At 41.7% G+C, this 25090-nt stretch overlaps 1 protein-coding gene across 3 annotated transcripts in view; it reads right to left on the reverse strand.

The window, feature by feature from the left end:
• The window catches only part of unc5cb (unc-5 netrin receptor Cb), a 108520-nt gene that overhangs the window by 29529 nt on the left and 53901 nt on the right, over positions 1–25090 (reverse strand). For all 3 annotated transcript variants that reach the window (XM_018685217.2, XM_018685218.2, XM_018685219.2), the window contains exons 2-4: positions 18447–18677; positions 10763–10906; positions 5251–5354 (exon numbers count right to left, since the gene is read on the reverse strand). In XM_018685217.2, coding sequence (XP_018540733.1) covers positions 5251–5354; positions 10763–10906; positions 18447–18677 — 479 coding nt within the window. The remainder of the gene's footprint in view (positions 1–5250; positions 5355–10762; positions 10907–18446; positions 18678–25090) is intronic.

Below are 25090 nucleotides of genomic sequence, written 5' to 3' on the forward strand. Positions count from 1 at the left end.
TACCCCAAAATGAGAACTCTCTCATTTATGTCTCATTCCCATGTTAAACGAAACTGCCATCCGGTACACAGCAATTCACCTTCCCTGCGGTTCCAGGTTGCTTAGAGAGATATGTGATTTTTATCATTTCATGTCCTTTTTGGAACTTTCTCTGGAACAAACAAGATATGTTTACCAGAGGCTCTGGAGAAAACTTCGGAGAAAACTGAGATGGCAGGTGAACCAGAGGTTAAAAACACAAAGAATGGCATAAGGTTTCAAAGATATCAATAAATAAGTTGTAGTTCATGTTGTAGAAGTTGCTTGGTTTTGTTTCCTAGTATCAGTATCAGTTTGTAATCTTTTATTTACTTTTTAGTTTGCATGTCTAAAATGTTTATTGATGCCCGACTCATTTGAGGTAACAGTGGAAAGGGCAGTGACTTAGTACAGAGGACAGCAGAGCTCATAAATGTTGGGCTATTAGAGTAAATCACAGCCTATGCGCAGGAAACCTGCAGTGATTGACAGGTGAGTGCCTGAAGGGCAATCTTTGGTTGGTTGCCAGAGAGATTTGGTCTGGCCTCCTGACACCTCCTTTCCCATGGGTAACCTTAATGAAAACGCACTTCCTGTTTCGCTGGGCACTGAAGTGTTGTTACTCTTGACATTCCTGGCCCCCGCTCATAAATACCCTGCGCAACATTTTGACTGGGAGGAAGCACTCAGCTATTTCTTGACAAGGTGACCTGACGAGCTGCTGTTTCGCGCTTCGCCTTCACTTCGCCTATTAAGTGGAACTGGGCCTAAAATCAACAGCAATCACTGACATTTACATGGTGTGATGTGTGGAAAAAGGCGGATGCTGGATCTCCATAAAGCGCCACGGTCAAGATATTTGAGCTGTATTACATTTTATGCCACAGCACTCAATGTTGAGAGTCATTATCGCTATATTTAGCCAATAACATAAATGTCGGAAACATAATTTGAACTTAATAACTAAATCTACTGTCCCTGCTGGACTTTTAGAACTGAGCATGAAACTCTTGAATTTAGCCCTTGCTGCTGCCCTGGCTGTCTGAATTAATCTGACTTGGTTTTCTCACTTCTCTGGATGAGGGAGTGTGAAGTAAAGATCTTTTTTTGTTTCCTGGCTTTCTTCTCAGTAAAGCCAATGGACTTAATCGTGGCAGCAGGGCCCCCTTCCCCACAGAGCATCAATGACTCGTTACCCATGATAACACGGCAGGACCCTGGCTGACTGAGGAGATGCCTGAATTAAAATCCCGCTTCCATGGAAACAGGCTCAGCAGCTCACGGCGCTGCATCACCTCTGAACTCTTGTATTTCTCTCAGGGCTGTGACAAGTGCTCTGAAGTGGAGCTGGGGATGGAGTGCAGGGCATAAGAAAAGAGAAAGGAACAATAAAGCTGCAATCTTTCACAAAGGAGATTTAAGTCCATTTTATGAGCCTGCCACATATTCTTGAGTATGAAAAGAGGCCACTGTTACCTCTGTAGAGGCCCTTTAGATGTTGCTGAAAGAGCTTCATGGGGTTATTCAAAGGGAAGGATCTACGTTGAGCTGATGGAAAGTCCTCAATCCCTATCTTTACATTCATTACTCTATCTATGAACGGCACTCACCAAGGAAGCCCCCATAACGCAGAAAGAGTGCAGAGAGCCTTTCTTGCCAAATCGCTTCTTTTCCCTTCTTCCTAGAATAGCCTCAACAGTTACATTTCTCATCTGCTCTTGATTACGTATATATCAAATATTCATGGCTATGGAAATGTGTAACAATGACTTTAAGGAAGCCTGGTGATTGTCTGATGTATTCAGACCATACAAGACGTTCAGATGACTGAATCCTTGTGCTATTTCAGAAACCTCACCCGCAGCATTTCAGTCCTCCAAGGCCAAAGTTCCATTGGTAATGGTCGCAGGCAGAGCCAAAATAAATGCCTGCTGCTTGTTTTCTTTGTGCGCGTCTGTGTGTGAACGTGTGTGTGTGTGTGTGTGTGTGTGTGTGTGTGTGTGTGTGTGTGTGCGCGCAACTCAGGGACTATCTGTACTTCAGGAAATAAATGTATCAACTGAGAATAACTTGTCAAAAAATAAGGGCTAGGAAACCTCAGAGTGAACCTCCAAATATGAAAACCTCTGAGACATCTGACGGGAGGGAACAGTTTCTTATGTTCTGTTATGAAAACTTGCTGCATCATCACGGGAGCAAATCCTGATTATTCAGCATAATGTTTGGTTTTCGGGGTAACAGCCCCTGCAGAAAGCCAACAAAGACTCAAAACCACTTGAATGGAATCACAGGATGTCATTACTGTGGTAAACCATCTTGACAACCTATAATGTAAATCATCTGAGGAGTGGAAAGACAAAGAAGGAGCACAAATAGCACAGCGCCACTTTGTAATCTGAGATCAAAACTAATTGTGATTGACTTACTTTGATTCTGCAGAACGTGGGCTTCCTGGTTTTGAAAATGTACGTGCGTGTTGGGGTGAGCATCTAAAACAGCTGCAAAAATATGGCAACAGCTCATCTCTACAGAATTCCTTTCTGAAAACTGAGGTAAAAAATATAAACCACCTTGAAATATCGCAAACTGTCAATGCTTGCAAACATTTAACTATTATGATGTCTCCTGGGAAGCTATTCAAACAGTAAACCATTATTTTAGTACTATCAAAAATGACAGTATGTGTGTGTGAAGTTTGGATAACTGTCAAAAACCTACATGACAGATTTTAATCATAAAAGTCTTTTATCCTTCTTTGAAAAGAGGAAGCACAAAAGTCTGATTTCTTCTTCCAGGTCATCCGCAGTGAATCTTTTCCTGCCAGCTGGTCAGCCACAATCACAGTGTTCACTCTATAGAATAGATGAATGGACTTTCACTGCTTATTTGAGCTGCTGGCAGCCTGTTATCATGTGTCTGTGCATGCAGGCATGTTAATGCCCTCGCTGGTACTGTGACATGTGAACATGCATGTGGAAGTACAGCTGGACAATGCAGTGCATGCACATTCAGCACAGAATGTGTATGTGTATGTGTGTGTGTGTCCTGCTTGTCGTTTTTTTGAGAAAGAACAGCTTTGGAACCCTGCCGCAAAGGCACAATGTCCATCACATACAGTCCACATGATTTAACAAAAGTGCTGTAAGAGTATGGGTTTTATGGCTCAGCCACAGCCTTCCATCCTGCCAGCCTCTCCCTCGCTGGGCAAAGGCCTGTAAAGGAACCACAGAGCGAACTGACAGCCCTCTGGAGGCCTGACAACAACCTACTCGCTCCAACCCCGACAAACCTCAACAGCTCTTCTCCTTCTGCCTTCAGCCTTTCTCATCCTTTCTGTATTTTTTTTGTCTTAGAGTGGGTGAAATATGACAGATCTTTCCTTCACAACGGCTGCTACATATTTCTGCCGTTTCATATGTAACCACAGACTTAGCCCATCTGCTTTTTTCCGAAGGCTTTTTCTCTGGCGGGCTTGTGTGAGAAAAAACTGACTAACACAGTTGAAAAAAGCAGCATTCAGTTTTGTCCTCTTTCCCACTGAGGCAGCTGTGTTTGAGTTCAGGAAAAAAAAGAGGAGAAATAACTTGTGGAAAGGAACTGTTGTCTTTTTTTCATAGCCATGAGGTAAGTGTGAGTAATTAAAGAAGTTGAAAGTGTGCCTCTGTACACACATAAGAGTCAACTCCATCAGACAAGGAAAAGTAAACAGAAAACAATCACTGTAGTCAGAACACAGAAAATGGCACATGCAGGGAGAACTGTAAACAATCTGTTCAGTGTTTTTTTTTTTCTTTTCTTTTTTGAGGAAATCATAACCTGAATTCTGACTTGATATAATAATACTTCATTGTTCCTCGTAGAACCTAACCAAACATTACTGGTTTTCTCATATGTTGCATAGATGGTCAGTTTGGTGACAGGTAACTATAGGAAAACTGCACTGATTCTACTTCACCAAACACTAATGCACACCTTTACCCAGACTGAAAACCCTATTAGTGTTGACAAGTCTTCACCTGGGTTGCCACAGCAACTCCATGTCTCACAAAGCATAGATGTGCCGTGATTGGACTCCAGCTGAGTCTTTAAACGCTGCACCGAGCCAATCCAGGATTGACAGAGACCTCAGACAGGCGGCAGAATCACCATTACTATATGGCTGTTGCAGCAACACTATCAACACTGAAGCCTGGATTGTATAAGGAGAGTCTGCCGAGTGCCAGTCTCAAACTTTCGTCCATTTAGCCTGTCAGCACTTTTCAGCAGGGATAAATGCTGTGCAGTTCCACTCACTTAACTCAGCTTTTCCAGGTCAATCACAAGCCTTTACGGAGTTCAGTCCCCACACCCCCAGCTGAAAAAAAATACACCCAAAGCCGCCCCCCCCCCCACCACCCATCAAACCACCCTTTCATCCTCTATTTATGTTCCTGCAATCTCAACTGAGCCTTTTCAAATGCAGCTGTAACAGTGTTCTACTGTCGGGCAGGGAGGAAGTAGAGCAGGGAGGAGATATTGGCTGAGCTAAGGTAACACGGGGACACAACTGGTTTTATTTTTTTTTTCGCCCCTCTGCAGATAATTACAATTTTCTCTCCTCTGACCAAATTGCAGTGACTGGCCGATGTTCAGGAAATACCCAAACAGCTTAAATAGCCTAGGCAGTAGTGGAAAAATGCCCTTATCTGTGCGTTGGACTGTGTCAGATTTATTCAGTGTTATTTCATTGCAACTTCTGAAATGGGCAGAGTTCACAACTGAGGCAAATTCCGTAATCAACACACAGTGTTCACCCTCTACTGTGTCATGAAAGAACAGAGCCTCGACTTTGTGCTAATAAATACTATGATAAACATACAATTACAGATATTTTAGCTACCCGTTATATACTTCAAAAAAAATAATTAAGCATGATGGTGACATTTCAGCAGAAACCAACACCAAAAAAGTCAGCGAAGCTCTCCACATAAACCTCTTTTCAGAACAGCCAGTTTATTGGATTTGGGGCAAGAGCTTCTGGCTGAGCTTACTATGGATAATCACAAATGCCTGCATTTCTACAGGAAACACGTATAAGTGCGTATTAGAATGTACCTTTTCAAACAAATAATCTAATTTTCTTCTATTTTCTTCTTCATTGTACTTTTAGTTTAATGACAATAAAGGGCATTCTATTCTATTCTATTAACAGCTACAGAGTAGTGGCTCAGTGAAGTTACATTTGAACCTTACCTCAGCAGCTGGGATGCCTTCAGGTGGGCGACATTGGAGTAACACTTCTTGTTCAAGTGACACTTCCTTCCCAAGTGGTTCCTGGTCAAACGTTTTCCTCAAGTCTACAATGAATACAAAATAAAACACACAGTGCATCAATATTTATCTATGCGTCACTGACAGGTTGACATGAGGGCTGTGTTGGGAGCTATATTTAATATTAAATGCAGAGTTAATCAATAATAGTATTGCTATACTAACAATAAATCATCTAAAGAAATAACTCAATAATTATTCCGCTTGTGCAAAAGCAATACACAATGGTGTGTATTTAAATAGAAGAAACACTGACTGAGATTTATGCTTTCTATTTCTATGTCCCTCACCTTCAGCACTCAGATAAATTGTCTGAAGTAGATGGAAGGAAGATGGGGAGAAGAGGATCACTTGCCCTCCAATGAAAAACCAATATTTTTGTGGTGTGAGAGCCCTGATGGAGTAGTGCAGGGCCAGGGATAGTGGAGCTGACAGGGCAGGATTACTGGGGGTGTCATGCTACACTGGAACCCGAAGCCCATTAGACATAAATCATCACCTGCTGCACAGACAGACGACAGGAGCAGCAGGCATCATACACAACAGGGCGAGGAGATGAGAGGAGAGGAGAGGAGAGGAGAGGAGAGGAGAGGAGAGGAGAGGAGATAAAATGAATTAATGGGGAATTACAGCGCTACTTGGGAACTCTGGACTCACTGGAGCATCAAATCTATAATCAAACCTCCAAACTCCACTGATACCATTTCCGAGGCCTTTGTAATATCCCTGGCACACATACTCCATAGCCCTTTCACTGACACATTTAATCAAAAGCGATTAACCACATCCACCACAGCATATAATATTTTTTCCTATATAACAATTGTATATTCGTTTGACTTTATTTTTCAAATGTTTCAATACGTAGTACATTAATACATTAATACATTACTGGGTATAGGGACACATGCACAACATGCATCAACTTTCTGAAATAGTCTGTAACTGTAAAAAAGGAATCAATTTAATCAAAGCAGTCCTTCACAAAGGCAGGAAAGACGGAGACAAACTGAGCTGAGAGACTGTGTGAGATAAAGAACTATTATTTTCAGTCATTCAGCTCTAAAAGAAAGGTGCAAACATGCTGCAACAGTAAGAGACGTTTTGAGACTCTGCCTCTATTTAACTTCTAATCTCTAAGTTTCTGTTAGCATACCAACACATCCGTTTCTCTTTCTACCTACACCTAAAAGTGTGTCCATGGAAACAAACCCAGAAATGACCCCGGTTCAACGATTCAATCTTTGGAAAGGATATGGAAATTCTTCCTCACAGACTGCTATTAATACAGTAATGGATTGCTATTGACATTGTGTGATAACATAAAAAAAGAGATTTATTGTATTAACTATTGGTTTTGAATTCAAGTTTCATGTGCAGTGACACAGATTGCATGGCAGAATTTCTAAGTCAGAAGACAAAGTAGACTGCACATAATGAGTCAATACTCTTGGGTACAGTGGTTGTAGAAGTGTAATAGGACACAGGAGTGTGGACAGAGCACACATTAATGTATTCTCTCATAGGCATTATCACCTGTAATAGAGAGAGACATCCCTAAAAACTGATCAAGATAGAGGTTCAATTTACAGATCTCATCACTTACTTTCTTTTTGTTCAATAGCTACGGCAAGGGGAGACATTATACTGAAATAGAGACATTTCATTGTTCAGCTAACTGTTCCAAATCCCCTACAGGAGAAACTAGATCATGTTCTTATTACAGAATACATGATCGGGCTACACCCGGAAGCCCTAAAGACTACCTATCATCGTTTTAAGGTCCATTTTTTATTTGGAAAAATGAACCTTAAAATAACAAATTCAATGAGAGTTTGTCCCAATGCAACCTGAGAGTATGCGTGTCTTCAGGGGAATATGCCATGACTTCACACATTTCAATGTATTATAAAAGCTGAAAGGGTGACTGCTGAATTGAAAGCAATTTCCGTAAATGTCTGGTATGAAATTAAAAGACGGAATGACTGGAGGGGTACATTCTGGGACATAGCTTCATGGATTTTGGGTCCAAGGACAAACTGATTGTTTTTCTTAAGACAGACAGAAAAGGGAAAAAAGGAAAAAAAAAAGGAAAGGACAGGAAAGGAAAGGAAGCAGCAAAATTAAGTCTCAGAATGATTCTGTTGTTTTTAAATTATAAGAGTCATTCTACTGTTGCTCTGCTGTCACATCTACAATGCAAAAAATGGATCAAACTGCCTCCAAAAGATAAAAGAAGATGTAGGCACAGTATGACAGGGGAGGAGGAGAATCAGGTACACCTTCTCCTACACTCTGTACTGTATATGAACTACAATCAAATCCAACAAATCTAATCTAGTTTCTCTGCATAAAGCCTTTGGGAGAGAATGCAAGTTGTCACTGGGGAGGAAACCACTGGCCTGGGGCTGCTCAGCGTGCAGCTTTTCAGCATGCCATTTGGTGGTTTAGAACGGACCATAATGCCTAGCAGCTACTTACTGGTGGTAACATCCACAGCAGGTTCTGGTTTGCCCCAAACATGTTTAACAATGGGAAAAGTGGAAACTCTGACTTAAGAGCTGCATAATTTCCTTAAAGCCAATCAACAAAAAAAGTTCCTGTACATGATCAAAAAATGCAAAAGATTTTTTTTTAACATATAGTTACATTTCTGTTTATGTTGTCTTTTGTCAATAAAAGAATCAATTCTTTTAGTGTTAAACCAGAGCCTGTTATTACCACCACGGGTATGCATTATTATTCTGAATATAGAAAACATCAAATAGGCTGAATTACATTCTTAGTCTTGATAGTATGGGCCAGTGTTTGTGAGTTAATTTGAAATATTCATGCTTTTATTACTGATACTTCTTGTAGCACATCAACTGCAGCTTGTTAAACTAAAATTAAACACCCACTGCCTGTACTGTTTTTTTCATCATGTATTTTCAAACCTTTGGCGTTACTCTTGATGGAACCCAGTTAAGTAGCATGTAAGTGATTATTTTGCACTGTATATTTTTATTGGATGTGGGTTTAAATTATGCTTCCCCTCTGGAGTCTCTCTCTCTCTCTCTCCTCTCCTCACTTCTCATAACCCTGAACGGCACCACGGGACACTGAAAGGGTGTGGGACCAGCTGAGTCGACATTCCTGTGGGAGTCACACCAGTTCCCTCCTCGGCGCGCAAACACTTCCAGCTCCGCGCAAACCCCCAAGAAAGATACACATATGACAACCATTACCTTAAGTGGACGTGTTTGGCTCACTGTCGTGCTAAATTACTCCAGCCTCACACCTCAGAAACAGTTTCTTCCTCTCTTGCTAAATCATTAGGTGCTTCTGGAAACCTAGATTAGGCATGACAATGAGGACTTGTCAAGTTTGGGTTTTAATCATTAGTAAAGTCACTAGTAATAAAGCTGAAGGTTTTACTTATCATGCTATGTGTATGCGTTCTCAAAAAATTATAAGGCCCCAAACAAACAAGAAAATCAATTTCCAGCTTTTTCAGTAAACATTACCCTCCACCAATCTTTTGAAAGGCATTTCCGTTGATTCATTTATTTAATTTGCTTCTGTGCACATACTTTTATTGTTTCTCTTTGGCAAGCAATCACCGCACCCCAAAAACGGAGGCCAATCAAAACGGATCTGCGGAGGTCATGCGAGGAAAGGCAATAACAAGGAATTCACATATTCTCTCTTCCTCCGACAAGCGCACAGAGCCTCTGACAATACCTTTAGCCAGACCAGCATTTTTTTTTCCAAGTCTGAAAGCCAGTTCTTCAAACACAACAACCTCTTAACTCACCAGCGCTGGCTCTGACTCACCGTCTGATTAAACTGTATATGTTTAGATGATGGGACAGGGGAGAAAAACAAGCCCAATTTCCATTAGCCTAACGGGGTAGAGTCTGGCTCTGACAAGAAGCCTGCTTGGAGAGAGAGAGAGAGAGAGAGAGAGAGAGAGAGAGAGAGAGAGAGAGAGAGAGAGCCCAGTAGAGGAGCTAATCCATTCAGCAGAAGCTAATGGGAGGGGAAGAGGGGTCCATTGTGATTTGAGGGATAGGTTAGTGCTGGCAGGCTGCTCATCACGGGTGATTATAGGAGGTGGAGCAGCGGGAGTGGGCTCAGTGGGAGACTGGAGAGGCATGATTCTGATTCACCAGGATAGTATAACAGTAGCAGTAATGAGAGGAGCTACTGGTGTTTGAAATGGAGGGAATACACTGACTTTAGAGAGAAACCACAGAAAATGAGGTGAAACCGTAAGAGAGAGCATTAGAGACAGAGAGCGATATAAAGAAAATGCAGAGAAAGAGAATTAGGTGAAAATTCAGAGGGACATAAAAATGCTTGCTAAGTGCCTCTAAATGGAGTAGATCAGGTGAAATCCATGGATATTGACTCCGTGCTGTGCTACTCTGCTGTACTGTACAGTGGAGATTAAATCATTTCGACAGTGGCACTGAGTTGCCAACCAAACATCAGGCTCGAGTGATATCCTTATCCAGCCCTATCCAGCAGTGATAACAATATATTTGACACTCTGACTACACAGACTACAAAACACACTGCAAGTGGGTGTTGCTCTTTTTTTTTCCTACTTGCCACAAGTCAAAACATGAACAGCAAATCTGGGCGGGACGTCAGTCACAATGTCTTGAAATGACTTTGACAGGATTTGAAAGTGCGTTGATCTAGCTGATACTATAAAAGAACTTCCTTCAGGTGGAAGTTTGACAACAACGTGTGAGCTCTTGGGTTACGTAATATGTGTTGTGTTGCAGAGGCACTGCCTTGATGTCAAGCTATACTCTTAACAACTCTGCTTTCCTCACTATGTCCCTCCAGGGACTTCTCTTTTTCTTTTTTTTTTTTAAACTTTTCAGATTTAGATTGGCAGATCTTTTTTTTTGATGGGGGGGTGGGGGGGGGGGTTTAGAAATGAGCCCGAACATTAGTGACAACAAAATATGCCTTATTACTTGGAAGCAATTGTGTTATGTTTTTTTAAATAGAAGGACAAACACACAAGTAGAGAACAAATGAGGACCACCTACAAGAAAAAGAGGGAACGCTGGCATAAACATGTGCCGTATCGTCTCTACTGTGTATACACTGCCACAGCTCTCCCCTTCCCCCGCACCGTTTCTCCAGGTTTATACTTTACACAGGAAGACTTATTCAGATTTTACAGGCTTTTTACCAACTCAAGTACAAAGGGACACTTCAGTCCCAAGTTAGTAAAAAACCTTTTTCATTGCCTCTATCTCCAGAATCTATAAATCTGTCATGATACACAAGTCAGCCTGCGAGACACGTTTCCTTGGCAGCTGAGAGATTTTGTTTGGAGAGGAATACAAAGATGAGAGCGCAGATAAAGGCTGAATAATGGAGAGGGAATGGGAATAAAGAAAAGGGATGAAGGGAGGGGAGAATTACTCACAAGCGATGCGGACGTGGGCTTTGCGGCTCTTGGTGGTCCCCGCGGAGCTCCAGGCCACACACTGACACCAGAAGTCCTCCGGTCCAAATAGCTCCTCCACCTGCTGCCGGGTGATCTCTATGCTGGCCTCCCTCACCACCAGGCCTGTGTGTGAGGGAAGACGGAAAGGGGGGGAGACGGAGAAAGCGTGCAGAGAGAGAGGATGAGGATGGTAATGAGAGATATGGAAAAGAGGATAAAAGGAGGTTTAATAAGGAGAAATGAGGGGGAATCACAGAAAGTTCACATTGTTACTTATCAACTGAATGAAAATGAGTACCTAAAACAGACAAAAACAAACCAGTTGATATCATATACTCTAGCAATCAACACACAAATGGATAATGTAGATCCTATCACACAAATCAGTGTAATTTACACCAGTCACATCTCATGCCTCAACACTGGTGTGTGCATGTGTGTGTGTTTGTCTGCATTTGTGTCAGTCTGGCCCCAATTCTAGAGCCAGAGTGTTGAGCTGTTTGGGCCCGGGCCCTGTGGGGGAGGATTCTCTGCATCATGGCTAACACAATCCTGTTTGCTAACTCCTCTGATTACTGCTCATCTGGGTGCCAGGACCCAAACAAACAAATCATCCCCAAAACAAATGCCTCTACCCACAGCTGCCCCTCTAGAGCAGATTATGCTGCAGCTACAGTGTGTGTATGCCTATGCACGTCCGTATACGCGTTATGTGCGAGAGCATACGAATTGAGCGCATGCATATGTATTGCGCGGTGCAAGATATGAATGCTTCCCATGCAATATCATGCCTTATTTCAGCTCTCAATCCATCATCTTTTTTGTCTGAGTAGGATATTTGCAAGAGATCAACTGTAGAATCATGAAGTCCTTATGAAAAAGAGAAATTTACTGCAGCACGACAGATTCCATATTGCAGACATTATGAAACACTCTTGAGTATCTGAACCCAAAGTGAGCAGAATGGCAACTAACAGAAGTGAATTATTCCATATGCGCTTAGATGCTTAGATTGTCCCTATAGTTCCACGTGGATGGTGCTGGCCTCCAGAACAATTTGAATTTCAATACGCATGGATTCATGCTGGAAACATTTTACAGGATGCATTGACTCAATAGTGTTGCAGCAGCTTCTTCAGGTTTTCAGAAGAACATGTGGTGAATATTCCATGCCACCTCATCCCCAAAGTGCTGCTCTATTAGGTTTAGATATGGGGGCTGTGCAGCCCAATGGAAAAAAAAAGTCAAGTTGACGTCATTTTTTTGGGAACTGTCACACTCATGTACCTGGTCAGCAATAATGTGAAAGTGGACTATGACATTCAAATCATTCTTATATGGTATTAAGGGGCTTTTGTGTGCCTAGGAAACATTCCCTACGCCATTACACCACCACCACCACCGGCCCTAACCATTAAGATCATGTTGTTTGTATATCAAATTCAGACTCTGTCATCAGTTTTACAAACCACTATGTCAGACCTGGCAACTTTTTTTCTTCTTTTTTTTCTACAGCTCTTTATTCACTCACTTGGTAATGACTTGCTCTGTAGCCATATTTGTTGTTAGCTGACAGACTGACAGAAACTGGGAGTCCATTGCAGTTGTAACACATCCAATTCAAAGTTTAATGAGTTGTGCACACAATTCTTGTACTTGGTGGTTATGTGCATAGTCCCAGCCTGCCTGCAGTATTGACCAAATCTTGCCATTTTTGACATGTCTTCCCACAAGACTGCTACTGTCTGAATGTGTCAACAAGCCACTGGCACGAGACTCACTAGCATGAAAAAGGGATGTGTACATCTCATTATTCTTGAAGATACTCTACTCTGTTCTTGCACATTGTAATGGCTAAATAAAAATGTTTTCAAAATGTCTCTTGACAATGCAGGGGTGTGTCTACATTCAGTAAAATGACATCTCTGACACAGAAATCAAACCATTGTTACTACTGTTATTGTACAAACTATATATTCAGCAATTTGCACAAATTACTCTTATTCTATTTAGTTCTTGTTGACTGAGCTTACCTAAGAGATGCCATGCATTGACTGATGTGACATCACTTTGAAATGCCTTGAAATTGTGTCACAGATCATTGACTCATCATCACCCAATGTTCCGTCAGTCGGTAACCTTATCTTTGCCTGAAATCTAATTCATTACATAGTGATTCACTACCTACTCAACCAGAGACAAGATGGACCAGTCTCAAATGGTGTAAGACTACCAAACAACTGTTGCTGTCATGTTCCTTTCATTTCTCAAACACAGCACTCTCTACGAATACAATATCATCTTTGTTTTGTGACTATCTCTGTGGCAAAGACACCATGACAGACACCTTGTCACACAAATCACATTGATTATAATTGCTGTTTATGACTTGTTATAGTTAAAATTGAATAGAAACCTAACTGTAATTTCTATCCACATGAGACTGACAGTATCAATATATTTTTCTCACCCTGTTTATGTGTATGTTTATAACCATTACCTTTCAGCCTCTTCCTTTGAATTACCACAAATTATACAAAGGCTCAGAACATATTGTGCAGTCTGAGTAGGCTTATACACTGGGTGTCTGAATGAAAAATGCAAAGAGAATGGATGGTATAAAAAATGAACATGCCATTTTACTTCAGGTTCAGTGCATTCACACAGCCTCCTTGTTCTGGCACACACACCAGGCACAGCGACATCCCACACACCAGCTTAGCTCTCATGTAAAATTTACACAGTGTGCCGACAGGCAGAGGAACAGCCGCGTCTGTTGTGCGAGCGTTTGCCTCTGCCTGTATGCGTGAGCCCAACGGTGTGCGTCTGTGGTTGTCTGTTCTGTATGCCAAAGTGTTTGTCTGAGAGGCTGTGTATTGTTAGTTTGAGAATGTCAAGGATGGATGTGATGTTGGGAGAACATCTAACACAAAGAGGCAGAGGGAAAATCAATAGTGGAAACAATAAGTAGATATGAATTCTCTGAGGGTGTAAAACACACGCCAGAATCAGTTAATTTTTTTTCTGTCTGTGCTCCTGATTGTTTCTGAGGAAGGTCCTGCAGTGGTGAATTAGCTGTCTGATGCTGTTAGAATAGGCCGTGTGTACTGTAGGATAGCCTAAAGTGACGATGACGGCAAGCTGTATGTCCACTTTGAGAGTCACTCGTGACTTCATAGCGATTACTAAACCTGGATTAAACTCTTTCTGACGTGTTGTACTTGAAACGCTTCAGAGGGATCACTCTTGCAGAGGAGTGGGGCTCTGAGCTGAGCCTGCTGACCTCATCCTGTGACTTCATATGTTTGCTCAGCTAGCAGCTCTTAGTACAGTGTATAGCATAACTATGATAACAACCAAGCACAGAAATCCACTCAGTTTGCAATCAAGAGTGTGAGAGTGTGACCATGTCAGGGACGGCAATGACGGGCTGCTTCACACCCGTCAATGTGGCCATTAGCTGCAGAAATGATTCTACAATATGTCCCATTAATAGCTGGCTGAAGTAGGGCGCCTCATTGGAGATGATTCATTATTAATGTGGTCATTAAAGTGAGCTAGCCTGGCTCCTTAGCGTTAGCACTGGCTAATATTATTGATCAGACCAGTCAGGCAGAGGAGGAGGCATTGGTCACTGAAGGAGAGCAGGAGGAGGAGAAAGAGAGTAAGTGCTCTGATTATCAGGGCCAGATGGAGAGTACTCCTGTTTGATCTTCTAACTCATATCTCAGAGAGAGTGACAAGCTGTCTCCAGTGTATATTACACTAGCTGTGCCTACTCATAATTAATTTGCTGCTCATTTGCTCAGATCAATGCTCCTTTTGCTCACAGGAGACTATAGCCTGCCCTCAACACCGAGAGGTAAACGGTGCCGTGTTCAGGTGACAGCAGGACAAGCATCTAAAGCTAAATCCTAACTGTGGAGAAGGCTATTTGTCAAAACTGCCATCACGCTCTGCTCTTTCTCACCACTTTTTCATTCCTGCTTCTTGATAAGTGACACTTTCTCTACCCATGATATGAATCAGTGGCTTCTTTTCCTGTGTATCCCCAGTATTTCATGCAAAACAGCTCAAGTGTAACAACAACTCTTTTAAACAGGTGCAAAAACAGTCCATTCTATAAACTTTTTCCCCTTGTCCTTTGATTTGTTATTTCATCTACTTTTCTGGGACAAGCACACATGTTTTCTGATCTTTTATTGTGTTAACTGGCTGCTGCTCAAAGGATAATCACCTGCAATCAAATGGTCTATTATTTTCTAAATGTAATCACCTGCTCCTTAGAAAATGATAATGTTCAGTTACACCACTTGAGATAGTAATCAGTTTTATGTACAATATGTACTTTTTTGGGTTATTTGTATCAAGTGCTTGTGTGTCACATCCATTGGATTAGAAAAGCCTTTGGACGGTACAAGGCACAGTGAGAAAACAGGTGCAGGTGAGTTGTTTCATGCTGTGAAGAACACTGTGTAGAGAAAGGCTATCAGTGAATCAAGTCCCATTTTCTTGATTACACTGCATCTATTGATGGTGCACAAATTTTGTTTTTAGCAGGTAATTGTTTCCATGATGCAAACATCTTCAAAATTATTGTTATTTGTGTCTTCAAAAGTTTACTGAAGTCTACTGAAAGTTTTCATGGTTCATTATGTTAAAGCACTGAATCAGATTAGATTTAATGTGACACCAATCAACAAAAAAGAGCCTTGAATGTCAAGGTGACAAATCACTACAGAGTGATCTGAATTAATTACATCAAATACCAAATAATTGGACTGGAGTTTGTCTGATGACCAAAAAGCTCAGGTTTGGTCTCATCACATCATACAACCCTCTTACAGCTGACTTGAATCTCCCACATATCTCCCAGCAAACTGTAGCCAAGATGTCAGGCAAGTGTGAGTCTTCTTCTTAAACGCCAACTCAGTTTTTAAGGACATCTTGCGGTAGGCAGAATTACAGCTGTGTCATACTCTGATTTAACCATACTCTGAGGAATGCTTAGAATCTAGAGTACAGGTGCATTTACTCTACAATCACCCCCTTGAAAATATGCAGTGATTCCCAGTTAATTAATAGATATTTTCTACCTGACAGAATGCACTACCCTATTGTGATACCTGACAGAATGTGCTACCCTAGTAGCAGTTTAACAATGTTATTTATGTGACCTCAGAGTTGGAGCGATCAGTACAGGAAGTTCATTAGTGACCTTTAGAGTCTTGAAGAGGTCAAACTCACTGACCTGTGATATATATTTTCTACCTGACAGAATACACTACCCTATTGTGATAAATATTCTCTACCTGCTCTACCTGTCAAGATTTTGCTACCCTATTGTGATATATATTTTCTACCTGACAGAACGCGCTACCCTATTTTAATGTGTAATTTCACCTGTGGTAATTTATTAACGCAAAAAGGCAAAATAAAGTGCATTTTGTATTTGTTATTGCTTGAGATGACTTTGAAGTGATCTCTGTTCACTTCAAGTATTTTCTGACATTGGATTTTGATACAGTGTTGTAAGACAATAAATACTTAAATACATTTTATTGGCACTCTATTTCACCCTCGATGAGACAAAAATGCTATTAAAACATTTTTTGTGTGATTTAAACTGGATTGCCAACTCTTGCCAAGCTTTTAGCTTCAAGTGCTAAAAACATACAAAACACACTCCCACATACAGCTCTACAATGTTGTTCCTGTGTGTGTGTACAGTATATGAAGTGGACAGCAGTCAAACATCTGGATAAGGATGAAATGGATGCCTCTAGCCTAAATGGGCACCAACATCTGCAGTTTCTGTCCTCACTCTCTCCCTCTCCCTCAGTCTCCTGCACTCTCTTAATCTCATTATCCATCATTTTGTCTTATTTTCATAAGATCATAAGTCCTTGCCAACATGAAAGTGAGACTTAGAGAGAGGACGGGAGAGAGAGAGAAACAAAGAAGGTGGGAGAGAGGAGGGTAGAGAGGGAGAGATCAAATTTCTTCAGGCTACACTATCAGTGGTATTGACCAGGCTGGCCAGTTTCTATCGGTGTTCCTTTTCTGTCAATCTGGGGGAATCAGAGAGCAATGGAGTGGGCTGAGAGAGGCTACACACATCTTTTGGGCTCTAGTCGTGCTATGTGTGTCTGTGTGAGGGGTGCAAGAGCATAAATGAATGAATATCTGTGCAGTAAATAGCCTGTGGATATGGCTGTGTAGAGTGGGTGCGTGTATGATGTGTGGGCTGTTTTCCATGTTGATGCTTTTAGCACAAAACCTTCCGACACAGAGGCTAAGAGCCACTGCTACCTTAACCCTCTTCTTTGTCATAATCATAACCATGAAACACATCCTCAGATCTGTGCATTCTTTCTAAAGTACACTAGGTCGAAATGAAAGGATTTCAGGTTGGATTCAGGTTGTTTTTCTCAATACTCCATTTATATTTGTGCTGGCTGCAACACTTTTTTTTCTATCTGTGTATCTGCTTTTGTATCTTGTACCTACTGTGCTGCAACACTCCTTTAGTGTATGTGTTGGCTGCTGCCTTTAAACTGTGTTTTTCATACAGCTCAGTCAACAACACTTGAGAGGTATTCTTTATTAAATACCTCAGATACAACATGTAACAGAATGCTTGCCGATCCTTAAAGTGTACATAAGTATGATCTTACACGCCAAAGCATTCGCATTTAAGTGAAGGAGCAGCTGTCGGTGTATCTGTGTGTGACCATGCAGACTTGTGTGGCAAAACAGTGGGATGAAAAGGGTAAATGCGATGTGATTGGTACCTGTGGGCGACAGAAAGAACTCAATTTCCAATACAGCAGCTGAATGCAGCCAATCAGTGCTGGGCTGTTGTGTGTAATGGCTCGGGTGCCTTCAGGGGCTGAATTCTGTCGAAAACAACCCTGCTGGAGATTCACTACCCTCACTTCCTCTGGATGCTCACAAACATGTATATAAACACACACATATATACATTCAAAGGCACACAAACACCACAGAAGTGGCGGTGCTTGAGTGCCAAAAGAAAGGAAAGATGTCCTCACTAGGACCCTCTTAGTCAGGCCATTTCTGAAAATAAGGGGACGCTACTAGATGATCAAATATACTGCCCTGTAAAACTGGTAAGCAGACAAGCTGTGTATTGTACACACATTTTTGTGAGCATATAGTATGTGTGTATGCTTTGATCAACCCTTCCTCCTACAAATTTTGATTACATGCTACTAATTTACAACAAGATTTTTGCCAATCAATGAAGTGTGATGTCCCTGCACAGCATAGAAGTCATCGGGCAGAGGATGGGGGAAAGTTTGGGTGCCATACTTTGACACCTGTGACCGGGACATTTGCAAGTTAGAATCGTCTTTTCAGTACTTTTTACTAATTTTCAACTAAGCTTAGCCAACTGCTGAGTTTTCTAAACATAACCATAAAACAAGATATTGTGGGGGAAACAAATAATATCCATCGAGTATACTGAAAATTGAAAAGTGAATATTTTCCAAGACGTTTCCTTGTTAAATTGATTAAAACAAATAGCAGCATACAGGATGCATTTGTGAATGCAAATTTGTTGTATATGAATATTTTTTATGATACAGTTTCTTTAGATGCGCACTTTAATATGTATGTAGCCGATCTGTTCACTGACCAGAGTTCTCGTCAACCCGCTCCTCCACAGTGTGCTCCTTCTGGTGAACCCACTCGCTGTTGCACTTGAAGTAGATCTGGGTAGCGGGCGTGGCTTTGCAGTATAAGTTGACCGGCTTGTTCTTGACAATGTAGGCTTCCTCTGGTTCCATCAAAAACACAGGCAGCGGCTCTGGGGGGTCTGAAGGAAAGGTTTCCGGCAGCTCACCGAGACCAATGAAGTCATCCTCAACTGTGTTGGAGAAGAGAGAGATGGGAGGGTCAGAGAAAAAGGACAGATGAAGGGAGAAGGGAGAAGAGGCAGAAGGGCCCAGAAAGAAAGAGAAGGAGAAGGAAAAGATAGGGTTGGGAGAGAAAGGAAAGCAGACAAGAGACAGTGGGACAGTGTATTATAACCACAGTCTTTGCATGGGATTATCCATTCGCACTGAACACAGTGAAATCCCTATCATTTGATATTTTGGAATGTTTACACAAGTGTATTTTGGAGAGCAGGAAATTCTGGGATTCCTCTCAGGCAATAAGGCTGCATGGATTTACAGAAACTGGGCCTTGCTTGGTCTAACCACAACCAGCTACTGCTGAGAAACGAGAGCAAGGCAGAGCCAATAATGAGAAGCAGAGTTCAGAGGTTGACTCTGAGGAACTGAAGTTATAAGCTGATCTCTCTGTGTCTCCCATTTTCTCTCTCGCTTTCTCTCTGTCTCTTTACTTTTGTCTCCCCCTCTCTCTCTCTCTCTCTCACACACACACACACACACACACACACACACACACACACCAGGCTCACAGACATACACAGGCATGCACACACACATGCAGCACATCTAATGACCTCAGGCTTTTGGCCCAGTTTGTGCCATTCCTCGGATACTTCTGCAGTAGACAGATACGCATCCCTGTAATTACAACTCCCTTTCATCTCCCTGTCTTAAATCACATACACACAACTGTATATGTACGCGCGCCCGCTCCCTCACAAACACGAACAAACGCTCGCAGTGGCACAAGGCATCACAAGCGCACGCAAATATATGGGCATACACGCCCACGAGCGAGCACGGCTAACTTTCTAACTCTTTGAAGAGGGGAGGATGAGGCCTATTCGCCACCCCATTTGTCACCTCCAGAACTGTTCTATTCTTACCATCGAACCGGTAGACATCAATTATTCACAAGTGCGAAAGAAAGAAGGCAGAGTAATAGAGACAGAGATACAGTGGGAAACAGAAGGTGAGAGCGAGGGAAAGAAAGTGAGCGATTGAGAGTGAGAGAGAGAGAGAGAGAGAGAGAAGGAGGAAAAACAGAGAGAGACGATGAAAGTAACTCAGCCAGGCAGACGTAGATTGAGACATTGAAATGGAGTTGGGCAGACAGACAGAAACATAGCACAAGAGGACAGAAGCGGGAAGGTAGACTGTTCGGATAACAAAAGAGTTTATCAGCCCATCAGTAATTCTTCCATGTCCTTCTATCTACCCGCCTCCCTGTCCTGTGTGGACATGCTGGAGCCTTGTTGTCTGACAGAGGTTGCCTCCTGGATGCTTTGGGAGCACTAAATAATGTCTCGGCTGAGCAGATATCTCCCCACGATGTCTCTCTAATGTTATCTCTCCCTCCATACCTGCCACAGATTGAAGTTGATTGCTAGGAAATGAAAGGGCAGGGGGAGCCAATCAGAAAATGACCAAAGCCATCCTCACTGCGGGGGGAGGAGAGGTTTGTCTATGTTCTGTTATGAAAGTGTTGTGTTTGTTTTTCATCAGGGAAAAAAAAAAGTTCAAACTTGCTTCTTTCTTTCCTTGGCTCCTAATCTGCTGCTAATTGAGTGGAGGCAGTAAGGCCTCAAATGACCTCTGACCTTTAAAAGAAACCACCTCTTTACACAGTTTGTGTTTGTGTGGGCGCAATGAAGAGCTGGAACAAGATCATTAGCTGATCAACTTTCATCTTTTGCTGTCTAAAGAAGAAAAAACTTTGAAACAGTGTCAAGCTTTTCATCCTCTATGTCTTTATGTAGGTGATGACTCTTTAATGTGGAAGTCTATATCAGCAGACCTTGGTTTAGTCTGTTCTTTTCTGCTCCATAGTCCTCAGTCCACCCACATCCTCAGCCAGGGGACCCTGACCCAGAAACAGGCAAAGAGAGCCAAGGAAACTCATTAAAGATTGTGTTAGCCTTCTTTCACCCTCCATTCCCATTATCTCTCCATCTCTCTCTCCCTCCTGGCTCCCTCGCTCTGTCGAACTGTGAGGCAGAGAGATCTGAAACAGCCATGAAAGCGTGGCTGCCTTACACACAGAGAAACGCACGCCTCATATGCTCACACACACACATATACACCCGCGCAGGCATTAAAGCGCACAGAGGCACACACACACACACACACACACACACACACACATACACACACACACATACAAACTCGCTCACAGATATTCGAATTCATCAACTTCCTCAGCGCGAGAAATAATACATTCAAGTGAATGGAACTAGCCCTCCAGTGAAAAATCAGCCCAGAAATGAAAAAACAAGCCACATGACAAAATGAAAGATCCCGTCTCTTACCAATCACGCCGCTCCCTCCCCTCAACACCCAGCATCCCAGCACCTCCTCCCTCCCTCCCTGGTGAACAGAATACTGAGAGCAACAAAAAGCTCAAAGAGAAACATTATGTTTTTTCTAGCTCCCCCTTGCACTGCCTCCGTTCATATGCAATGAGAAGACGGTTCATGATAAAATAGTTTAGAAGTTTAGGGTTTGCCATGTTCGACATGATGCAATCTTTGTGGATACACACAGCTACAGTGCGTGTAATAACAACACCCCACCACCCACCCACCCCTTTACAGTGTCATATTGCTTTAAAAGGAATATTAATATGGCATGCCTCCATTGTTTGATGAGCAATATGGATTTTTCCAAGCATTTGTAATTCTGTAGCTTGATTTTAATCAGAAAAATTCTGAATTGCCTCCATATTAAGTATTTAAAATTTAATGAAATATGTCCTTGCAGCACTTTTATTCAAATTGTATTTTGCTCTGTAATTGGGGTGAGTTTTCCTAATTCATATTGTAACTCTTATTAGTGAATATTTTAAGACTCAAATTGAATATTAGTTGAATTTTATATCAGTTCCACATCCCAACTACAAAAAGTTTTAAAGATAAATGAGCTGCATATTGCCCCCAAAATGAAGTTAATGAATGAATGAAATTTGCCTTCTCGCATTGTCAATGAATTCATCAGGTAGAGGACAAAATGGTCTGAAAAAGGCAATTTAAAGAAGGATCAGAATTAATCAAATTAATCCAAGCTTAGCGAGTGGGAGTGAAGAGAGGTATGAGAGGGTCTTGGCAATCAGCCCCTCCTTGGCTTGAGTCGACTCCAGTAGCTGTGGGAGTGGAACAATATTAAGGGATGATTACATTTTGGACATGAGCAAATCAAAGTCAAACCAGGCTCATAACCCTGGCACAGCTACATATTAAAGCACAGTTTCAGAGATAAGACATGCGCCTGAAAGATGTACACAAAGGAGCCCATCTTGAGCTTAAAAAAAGAATATGTGTTATATAAATACATACTGATGCATAGAAAAGTGTGGAAATCCTACACCAGACACACAGAAATTCAAATCAATGTGTGAGGTTAGAGTGTGCACCCTGCAGTACTTCAGTCTATTCAGTAGCAGTTCACCAAGACCAAAATGAGCTGGCCAGTTAGCCAAAGTTCAAGTTTCCTGTGCTCCTCATTTTTATACAAGTTTGTATTGACACTATTTTCCTTTAACGTTGTCTGGGTAACCATCACCTCACTGAATCTTAGACACAACAGGGGCATAATGACTGGCTTACATCAATAGTTTCCATTGGAAATAAGCACTAGCTGGCTATATAAAGAATCATCCAGCAAATACAGTTCAAGTATACCTTGAAAGGAGCTACAGTAATACCTCCTAAAGCATTATTACTCTTCAACTCTGCAATCAGTATACCACCATTACTGGATCATCATTTCATTAGTCACATTAATGAGGTCTATTGTGCTGAGGACAGTGAAAACTGACGACAGGACATCCACAATGCATTAGACATTGAGTCAATGTCCAGCCTGCGATTTCTTTTTCCTGGGCAACTGCAGCTCTTCTCTATCGCCTTTTCACAAATTCCTTCGTACTGTAAATGCCCTGTGATTTTACACGTTGACATCATGTGTCACTAGAAGCCAAAGTTGATTGTAAATTGTCCTACATGGCTTCTGAGTGAAGGAGGAGAAACATTTAAAGGCAAAGCACATGAGACAAGATTTTTACACGCTTAGCTGCCAGCATTGTGAATCCATCTCTAGTGGATCACAGGGGAAAAGTCCAACAAGTCATTCAAAGCATTATGTCTTACTTAGGAAGCTTTCTCTACAGTGTTTAATATGCTGACACTATTAAAAGACACTGTTAAAAGATTAAAAGATTACAGTAAAAGATACTGTAAGGTATGTTGAAAACCTTTCATAACGGCACAATTCGTCATGACATAGCTACGATCAGACGGTGGAAACCACAGTCACTCAGGACCTGGTCATCTTCTTAGGCACAAACCTCCAAATCTAAAGACTTCAAGTACTTACATGACAAAACCAGAATAACAGTGAGGGTCAAATTTGAATTTGTAAATAGTTTTCTTTCTTCTTATTGTTCCTTTTTCTCATCAGTTCTTGGGTTGTTGATAAGTGGGTTTATAAAAGTATGTGGCCATCTACATCACAAAAAACAAATATAGATACAAACAGATAGAGATGAATAGATGTGATATTGATACACATAAGAAAAATGCATTCCCATAGTACATACACTCCATGTAAGCCGTATATAAAGTATCTGTCACCTGTCTTCCTGTACTATAAGCCTCTGCTGAATATTTCTAAGACTGTATTTCTTATTTCATATATTGTATGAGTGTCTGCGATAACAGCTTTTGAATGCTGCCCACTGACACCACTGTGCAAGATAAGCTCTCTCTATTCTATCTGTTCTCAAGCAGATTTATTGTCCCACGGAAAGCACTGTATCACTGGGACCAATGTTTCCCTTCCATCAGGGGAGAGTCAAGCATGAACAAGAATGAACACTGGCATAAATCTTCCCCCTCTTCATTCCTGTTTTATTCCTATTTGTCCTCTTCACCCTCTTCTTTCTGTTTCTCCCTTTCACTTTTCTTTCCACTTGTCCTTTGCATCATTCACGTACATGTTCCAGCTCCAAATAGAGACAAAGACTAGTAAGTGCTTGGTTAGATAGCTAGACAACAGGGAATGTTGTTCCTTTGCTTTGCTATGCTATGCTGCTGTGAGGAAGGACAAGAGGTGGTTTGCAGCTGAGTGGTCAAGCAGAATAATAAACCACTCAGCTGTCATGTCAATTGAAGCAGGATAAATAGACTGTCAATCAGATCTACCTATAAATGAGCTCTGAGCACACCTACCCATTATATTGAGTGAACATAAATCAATGGTAACGACTTTCTCCAGTCAATACTTGTTAGTATTGGATTAAGTAAAGACCCATACATCCCAGTGGCTTAAATCAATATGTATGGCTGTTGTTTTAAAAGCAAAATCCTTGAGAAGCTCTATGAGAAACAGGCAAAATGAGCCCAGGCTTCCTTCCACTCTAATGTCTCTTTCCAGCCGAGTGCTTTATATACACTAATGTGTCTACACACATTGTCTGCAGGGCCCCATCTAACGCTTGGCTGCAGCAGGTATTTATTGATTACTGTTGGGGGCTGGTGACCCCTCTCGTTGCCCCTGTCCTATCTGAGCTTCTCTGCTGGGGCGTGCTAAGCACACTCATATTTCATCTCTAGGGAATCCTGCCATCACACAACCTAGCAGGGGAGGAGAAGTCAAGAAAAACAAGCAGACATTCCCTAAAGTTAAGAGTCAAGTGGCTCCAACATTTACCTCCCAATCACTTTGCAGCTTCTAGTCATTCCATTGCAGGCCAGAATCGCAATGACCTGGAGAGAGCTCATGCACACTAAAGCCACCAAATAAACCAAATGAATAATTCAATCGGGGCATTATAGAAAAGTCCAACTCACGGGTCTTATCTTTACTAGAGAATGTGATGTAATTGGAAAAATGAATCTGCACAAATTGATTTAGCCCACTGCAGTTAAGTGCAAAACAGGGAGCTGAAAAGAAAGCAGTTATAGCACTGAGGGGTGGATTTGGAGATAAGGATTTAAAATCTGCAAGTACCCTGTGTTTTCCTCTTCCCATTTCACCTATCTCTCTCTTAGCTTATTAAATGCACAGAAAAGAGGAGAATCCAATATAAGAGAAACATACTTAGTAAAACCAGTCATTAAGTTGTGTAATCAATTTCAGAGCCCAGTCCTGTTTCTCTCTTCCTGTCATTGCACAGCCAGTCATATCTTTCTCACTGGGGGTATTTACATGTTCTCTCTGGTCCGTATCGCTGACCTTCACTCGGCCCTCTCTGGCTGCACTCTGGCAGGAGGCAGCTGGTGGTTGCCAGGGTCATGCTAGGCCTTGGCCACTGTCTGTCCAGCCACATCACAGTGCCAGGAAAGGCAAGGTCAAAGCATCATGATAATTAAGGCTCATCATTTTAATT

Source organism: Lates calcarifer, linkage group LG9 (genome assembly GCF_001640805.2).
Source record: "Lates calcarifer isolate ASB-BC8 linkage group LG9, TLL_Latcal_v3, whole genome shotgun sequence".
Taxonomy (NCBI): domain Eukaryota; kingdom Metazoa; phylum Chordata; class Actinopteri; family Centropomidae; genus Lates; species Lates calcarifer.